This window comes from Diadema antillarum, unplaced genomic scaffold, assembly GCF_040938485.1.
Source record: "Diadema antillarum isolate AM-2024a unplaced genomic scaffold, OU_Dant_1.0 seq00000662_RagTag, whole genome shotgun sequence".
In the NCBI taxonomy this organism is placed as follows: domain Eukaryota; kingdom Metazoa; phylum Echinodermata; class Echinoidea; order Diadematoida; family Diadematidae; genus Diadema; species Diadema antillarum.
Genome location: NW_027271574.1, coordinates 81,096 through 89,939, shown reverse-complemented (window position 1 = coordinate 89,939; position 8,844 = coordinate 81,096). Strand labels below are relative to the sequence as shown.

General features: G+C 35.5%; 1 protein-coding gene across 1 annotated transcript; it reads right to left on the bottom strand.

Moving 5' to 3' along the window:
- Positions 1–2,314: 2,314 nt before the first annotated feature.
- On the bottom strand, positions 2,315–8,712 carry LOC139736698 (transcription elongation factor SPT4-A-like). The gene is made up of 4 exons (XM_071647446.1): positions 8,604–8,712; positions 5,159–5,265; positions 3,611–3,666; positions 2,315–2,498 (listed from the first exon to the last, which is right to left on the bottom strand). Exons 1-4 carry the CDS (start codon positions 8,664–8,666, stop codon positions 2,377–2,379), a joined length of 348 nt encoding a protein of 115 aa, XP_071503547.1. The 5' UTR covers positions 8,667–8,712; the 3' UTR covers positions 2,315–2,376.
- Between the last annotated feature and the right edge of the window lie 132 nt (positions 8,713–8,844).

The window sequence follows — 8,844 nt, the reverse complement described above, 5'->3', positions numbered from 1 at the left end:
CGAGTGTGGGTGAAGATTTGAGAAGAGGAGGGAGCTTATTCCACAGCCTAGTAGGAGCACAAGAAGAGAAAGCTGCATCTCCGGATAGTTTTTTCGTGTGTGGTTGTGTAAAGATAACGGATGATGAAGGACGAATGCGCCTAGAGTGAGAGTGTCGTACCAGACACTCCTCAATGTACTCTGGAGCTCTTTTGTTGACTACTTTGTAGACCAGCAGGAGAAGCTTGAAGGATATTCTTGCTTTGATTGGCAGCCAGTGGAGTTGACGTATATATGACGTATATATGTTTTTTATTGTTTATTTCATCGGTTATAGCGAAATTTCAATACAACGAAAGAAAACTGCCAGTCCCGCAGACTTTGTTATAACAGGAGTCAACTGTACATGTACAATGTTGAAATTACAGGTGTTCCAGAGATGATATTGACAGGTATTTAAACCCAGAAATAAGTGTGTAAACATTTGGCCAGTTATCCAACTAGAAACCTTGCCTGGCATACACTCTTGCAAAGTACTGGCAATAAGACAAATGACAAAAGTGCACAGCCTGTTTGATTATTCATACATTTTATTAACCTGGAAATGAGGAGATAGCACATATTTCAATCAAGTGTTTACATATGCAGTAAATCCAGATGAGGGTCATCAAACAAAATTTACTGTACCCATGTGGATTCCTTGCAGTGGACCAATCTATCTGACCATTGCATTACATGTACATAATATATGTTACAGAACAACTCTAGGATATCACTGCACCAAGATACAGCTGTAATCTTTGAATACCTATGACTTTTAACATTAACATTGTTCATACAGTATAAGGCCGTAATGTGAATTTGTACAAGATTTGAATGTAGATTTGTTAAGATGCATCATACGTGGATCACATAAACACAAAAATACGAATTTTGTTTTTTAAATGTGTGTGGGGGAATAAACTAGCATAAGATGCTCAAAAACTCTTTATACAAGAGACAGAATGGTCACATAAAGTGTACCGGTATGTTTTGCATCTGAACCAGTTGTACATATCAATCTATCAAGACAATTTATTTCTTGTACATGTATTACAGCTACCTCTTTACTATATGTTGCTTAACCTGACAGAAAATGACTGACTTTGGAAAGAAAATCTTGTCCTATCCTTCCCAACAGGCACTAAAGGCTACACTCAACATTACAGGTACAATGTTGCAGGCCTGCTGTATTTCCAATATAGGCAACTGATGTAACTGTATGTTGCAAGTGTAGCCACATCACAAACTACATACCGTACATGTTTCTTGGTTTTGACATAGTAAATTCATAAGCAAAAATACACTGTTTGACCAAACAACACAATAATGTCAAGAATGATTATTCGTAGTCATCAGAAATCTCGCTTTCACAATAGTGAAATGCAAGGTCCTCCATCTGTACCGCAACTGGTAAATGTCCTTCAAAAAATTTATACTGTACATGCTATCTTAAGTCAACTGGAAAAATCACCCTTTTGATCAACCGAGTCATATTCTAGGAGGATTTAACAAACAGTTGCTGATAAAATGTACCCCCATTATAACAAAATCCTCGGGACCGGCACTTTTCCTTCATTACAATACATGTATTGAAATTTCATTATTTTAACCAAACAATACATTGTACATGTATAAAATTTGGGGACCTGAATTTTGATTTCGTTGTAACTAGAATTTTGTTAAAACCATTTTTGTGATAATGGGAGTGCACTGTACATATATACATGTACTCTATATGCATGCTTTAGTGCAGTATTTGTCTTGGATTCAATATAATGTTGACTGAAGGACAAAAAGATACACATCAAAGTATGTCAAAGCAAAACAGTTATATTGTAATCAAAGATGATTGCATTCCACTCATTTCGTGCAGTGTGGCTTTCATGATCCTGCTCTGCTTGCCTACATTTTGTATATGAAGTACATGTAGGGAAGAACCACCAAAAAATAAAAAATAAAATAAAAATAAATAAATAAATAAATAAAAACATCCACTGTTAGAAGCATAGCATCTACATCATTCAGTATTCAGTGTAGTGGAGCTGAAATAATGTAAAGGTTTTCACCACAAACTGCCAAAACTCCTGCGAATTGTGCTTTCCTTTACGTGAACATGCACACAATATTAAATAATCCAACAGAAACTCCCATGTTTGAAATAACATCATCATCTGGCATTCTTCATCATAAATGGGTTAGTTTGTCAAACCATCTTCAATATTTGTCTTCTTCTTTGTCCTGGTTTCTTGTAGTGACAAATATTGCATGATCACCTTTTGTTTACAAATACTTCCATCTAGACATTCAGCTTTACACATATTTACAAAGGCGATTTTTCCCATTGGGCAGCAAGTGCTATGACTTCACGCTTGTGTCTCTTGACTTGTAAATGACTCCTCTACTCTTCAGGTCTTGCCTCATTCCTTTAGGGAGTTCACCAGTCACTGATACAGCATAGCATCCTTTTACATAGCGATCTACATACGGATTAAAAACAGTAAGATTTCACTTTCTTTTCAATTATGAATACAGTGTAGGAACACGGCATTATGAAGGAATGACACACCACAGCATCGATTGTTCTATGAATGAAATAGTTTATGAATAAAACAATCTGACATTTTAGAAATTGTATACTCTACATGAACACATAGGGAAAAGGTGCCCAATTTTCTCAAGTGCATCATTGACTTGAATATTGACCAACAGACTGCAATATCAGCACAACTGGAAGCTAAAGAATTTCACTTCAATACATCACAAAAAGATGAATGTAGATCTCTGACGGTGTAGTAGGCCCAACTGACAGCAGTGATAATACATGAAGTCACATATTTCTTTTAAAGTTTGTATGTTGTATGTTTAAACCAACTTGTTCAATTATATATCGGCTGGAACAAGATGATATTTCTCATTCTGAAACATCAGATGGAAAAAAAAAGTCTCACCCATTTCTAATATCTGAGATGGATGCTGTATACACAGTATATTTCTCAGTGCTTTTATTTTTGCAAATTTCCCAAGTTGACAAATTACTGTACACAAAATTAACAAATCGTGAAAATATTGCCTTCCATGACACAAAGTGTTGTACATACTAAAGTTTAGTATCATCTCCTAGGTGGGAATTGGCAAACATTTCTCTTGAAAAGACATTGACTTTTTTAAAATGTGCTCCTTGATAATGAATTCAATCATTCAAAAAATTGCCCTATAGGTCCCAATTAATAAAATATTATACTCGTGAAGTACGTGTATATGGCATAGACAGGTACACCCTGTATCACAGCATAGTTTGGACTATTTGGTTTCGTTTTCATTTTTTCCAATGTATTCTGTACTTCCATTAGAATGGTCAGCAGACCCAGCTCACAAAATATTTGGATGTTTGAAGACCAGTAACTGTTACGTAATCAATACATATTTTGTCAAATTTCAACAAATTGGTACCAGACTTCCAAAAGAGAAAAGACAATCATATTTGCAGCAGTTGGGCAAGGAATACATTTCCTCAAAATTTTCTATAAAAAAAATTTTGCACAAGAGATAAACAAAGAAACAGGAAAAGCAAATTTCCACAAGCACTTACTTGTTCTTTGCCATTTTGCTACCCAGCTGTCTTCTGGACTCATCAATGATATTAAACTGTGGAAACAAGAAATGCCAAATTCAATGCCTGAACACAAGTAAAAGAGTCTAATGATTTTACTTAACTTCTTTTTTTTATTTCATTTTTTTCTTTTTACAAGAACTGGCATATACTGATCACTCCTCATTATGTTAGTCTTTGATTCATACAGTCTATTTTAGCATCAGGTAAAGATGTGAATATGGAAGTGGAAGACACAAGCATTACAGGTTAAAGACTTTCATTTCAGGTGGCTCCTATAAACCAAATGTCATCTTCAGATGCTGAAACAATATCAAATGTCAATTTAATGGATTGAGTTGTTCCTGACAAATCACACTAAGATTCATAAAGAGACTTCTAAATGAGATTGTAAAATCTCAAAAACATAATGATAATGCATTTTGAGCAAAGAGGTCACTAAGTATATCATGTTTGCAAAATTTAGAAAAGGTCATAGGATAATAATAACTACAGAATCATGAGAACAAGAAAATTGAGTACATTATGTTCAAACAAAAATTTACACATATTGATTTAATCATCAGAAATTAATTGATATTTCACACCATGAAGAAATCTACGGCTTGTAAACAGCTTCATAGACAAACCATAACATGACACTCTGACATTGTGTCTTGCAAACTTGAGACAATCTACAGCACACATTTTCATATAAAATGAATTCCATGGAACACAATATAAAAATGATATGTATGCATGATGAAGTTTGAAAATCATTAGTAGTAAATTTAATAAAGACTTGAAGACAAGAAACCCATCTGCCTATTTTCAATTGTATCAAAGCTATAGCCTCTACAACAATAAATGATAGTTGGGGGAGTTTGGGGAAATTTCATGTGGATAACTATGGCAGATAAGTGACCCAGGTTTGGTTGGAAATAGAGTTACAGTTGCAAACTTATATTTTAAGCCATTTTTTTTTTTCATTTGGGTAAGCTCTTTCTTCAGACAAAATGGTAAAGTTTGGTTCCAAGTACTTACTGAGCAATGTAAGTTAAAGTAGTATTACAACCAATTAGAAATCATCTAGCATTATGGATTGCATGGACCAGCTTAAAAAACAAAACAAAAAACCCAAATAAACAAACAAGGAAGGAAGCAATTTTTTTTTTCACACACTAAGATGTACCAAAAAAAAAGAGAAAAAGAATCATTCATATACCTACAGTATGAGGTGATACTATGAAAAATACCTGTGTGTTTGTTAAGTTTCAAGATCAAAGTTTTGGTCTGAAGGTACATGTACCCCCAGTGTGAACATTTCCTGCTTATTTTATTCTACATACTTACATGTACCCAGTTGACTACCCGGAAGTCGATGTCTCCTTTAATCAGCAATGTGCAAAGGTTTAAGATCAGTTTTTCTTAATCTTTGTCTTTTTTCCCCCTTGAGAATTTCTCCAGACTATGCTAAGCTCAGAGTTTAAAACTTATGCACTGACCACAAACACAAACACACATTTCCATGCAAAATGTAGTACCTACCCATCAAAAGATGGACTTGTGCAGTCGTAAACCATATCTCTGTTTCCTTTCATTGGTAGAAACTCTGCACAGTTGTCACAGCCATCCAGCTCAAACTGGTCAGCAGTCTGATGGAGACAATATTTATGAGGAAATAATCAAAGATACAAGCCTGTAACAAGCCTATCGCCTGACTACTTTGAATTACAGTTTGTACATGTACATGTATTGCAATCCATTAGAGTTGATAGAGGATGTATTCTTGTAGGGAAATTTAGAAAAGTGGAAATACATAGTACTGCATTAACAGCATTTCATTCTTTTCAGGAAAAATGGCATACTCAAGATGTGTTTCCTATCAAGGTTTCATGGGATGCAGTCTACTTCATACAATAGTGTATTCACACTATACTGTAATTGTTTCGTATTGTATGGCTAATGTTTGTAAAGAGGCCACACACCAAATTCTTATGGGCCACCCACAGGTACATGTAGATAATATCATTTGCCTAAATATAACCAGAAAGTTTGTAATTGTTCTTGACTGTGCTGAATGGCACTGCAATAGGCAATACGGCAGCTCCCTGCAGTACATGTACAAATACAATGGATGTAGTACGGTGTAGACACAAAGTATGCACACATGACCCAGCTTCGTGCTGTAAATACTGTGTGCAGGTAATGCAAGTTAAAGAGGAAATCCACTTGAAAAATAAATATGCTCTAAAATAAAAAAGAGGGAAAAATTCTCTACAGAAAATTCACCAGTGAGATGATGTTATGCCCTCACAATTTTTTTATGCATGCTATACTTTTTACATGATATGCAATTCTGAATAGTTGTTATATTTAGCTGACACAGGTTAAAGCATAACAAACTAGATCAGATTTAACATTGATTTGTTCCTTTCAATTCTTGGGTGGTTTTAAAGCAAGTCTTTTTTAATTTTTTTTTATTTAAACAGCTAAAATATGAGGCATTTGTTTATTTCTTTACATGCAATATATAAGAAATTGAGAGAGCAAGACATCATTTATTTGCCGATTTGAATATTCATAATGACCGGTAAAGAAGTGTTTTCTGAAAAATTTTGAAACTTTAGAATGTCAAAACTTCTTTATTTCCTATCCCATTTTGATAATTTTTTGCACTGTTCTGCTGGGAATTTTGTTTCTCTTTCTGGTGATATCGATAAAATTTCTGGGGTGGATTTCTTCTTGAAATGTGTACACATAATTTATGCATACAATTGTATAAATGCATGAGCCCTAACAAGTATGTGCAGATGTTATTGTTACCATGGTCTCTTGGACCTTGCATATGCAGCCACACAAATCACACCATCGGATTCTGCACATTCCAAACTATTAAAATGTACTTGCATGCTCCCTGTTGGATCACTGAATTAAACAGATATGAGTTCTTTGGATAAACATGATTCTATCAATGTTAACATCAATTCATTGTCATAGTCATGTACCAGCATTTTAATGTTAAGATATGGAAACAAACTTCTCTTTTTATATGATTCCAAAATTGTTAAGATTCATTCACGACTTTGAGTGGGATAAATTAATAAAAGATGATATGAAAACTGTGATGTCATCACAACGCATCATGTGTCTCCATTGTTTTCAATGGGACCTACTGCAAATAAATGCAGCGTAAAACATCCAAGGGTACAGTAAAGCACGATCTGACAACCTACCTTGTTTATTCAGTGAACCTATTTGTCATAAAGACTGAGTGCCTGCACAAGGAATGAGTTACTAACATATTCAGAAATTGATTAAAGTCTTCAAATTTAAGCTACTCGAAATCATTCATACATGTATTACAACATTCAATATTACAAGGTCCTTTTCCTGTTTCAATGACATGATTGTGTTACTTCTTCGACTTTATGCTGGTAGGGACCTACTAAAAAACAGGATCCATTTATGAATAGAAGCATCAAGGGGACTGGTGCAGTGATAAGGCCCAAACATCATATGCAAGCCACCCACGATTCGACCAAAACATCGCACCGTACAAAATGTGACTGCCTGCTATATGCTTTTGCACAGAGTCGAACTTTGTCCCTTGGATTGGGCTTGGTGCGTGTGAGGGTGCCGATATAAAATTATTTTGAGAAGAAACTAATACATTAGATCGAATGAGTTCTGGCCATGCCAGTCTGGGGCTAGTAAATTTACTAGAAGTCTATTGCCAGTTACAGTAGATCTAACAGCACAGAGTAAAACCCCCAATTTTTGGACACTTAAGCTTTTTTGCAATATTTGTTCAACTCAAATAATACTCTACAAAATTATATCTAGATAATAATGTATGTTAAATATATCAACTTACTTTTTCCCAATAATGATTTTGTCAAATACATCATAAAATTTCACAGAATCCCCAAATATTATCACCTTGTCAATTCCCCGAAATTCGGACAGCCTCTCCAAAATTCGGTCACGCGCGCAATGTCAATATGCATACAAGGCCGCTGAAAAATGAGCACGCTATACCTTGTTGGCGCAAGGATGCATCAGGGACGTTGCGGCACCCGTTAGTGTCCAAATTTGGGGACTCTGCACTCGCATCCTGGATCCAGCCCCTGAACATTTATTCACTGCACAGAGATTTTGTTTTTCTTTTGTGTTTTTGAGGATACCATCACACTCTGACCTTGCTATAAGCGAAAAATCTCGCAACAGAACAGCACAATTTTTCAATTTTTAGCGCTTTTTCGGCGACCCCGATTCTTTACACGGGAACCTAATTTGTGCACACTTTGGAAAAGTTGCGGCGATTCTGAGTTTTTGACGGCAAAAATTTTGGGATTTTAGATGGATTTTTGGAGGTGACTCCGGCACTTTCCTGTGGTGAACGAGTGTGCCAGTAGTATGTGAAATGATGTGATAAGCATGTGTAATCCGTGTTGTGACAGTAGAATTTGCTGGCTTGGGATAAACGATAAGTGTCCGGATTTTGGTGGCCGGCCGAAAATTGGGGGTTTTACTTAGTAATTTACTCTGAGTCTATGTCATGTCTAGTAAATTTTAGGCAATTGTGCACTATTTAACAGTTAGTAAGTTTATTTTATGGCAGCCTTATTTTATACAGGGCCGGGTCTGGATCTGATATCTGGATCTGGATCTGTTAAATTACTCTGAATCTGATTTCCAATGCAACATACACGGTCAAACAAAGAGCAAAATCCAGGATTACCCTATGTAGCCTATTCCCCTTCTATGAAACCCTTAACATTAATAATAGTTATACGTGTCGACGAGTGCAGTGATTCGTGATCATGATTTATCACTTCAGACTCAGCTCAGGTTCTAGGCATCCGACGAATACATGAAAACAAATGCGTGGGACAATACACTTGCAAAGCAACTTGTATCAATTTACATGCATGAAAGACTCGTATCGGTAATTATTCACTTCAAGCGATAATCAACATAGAATAAATACCTTTATAAGTGAGCATAATAAACAAGCTCTCAACCCTCGCATTCCAGTAGGAACAACATCCATTTTAACCGTATGTTCAGCAAAATTAAACACAAAGAAGCTTCCTTGCTTGCTGCAGTCTGGCTACGCACAAGGATCCGGACGAGAGAATAGTCGTGATAGCTAGTCTTTCTTTGACAGCAGTCTGTCATGACAGCAATGAATGGATTCTCTTTGTTTAATATGACATTCGAAACACATG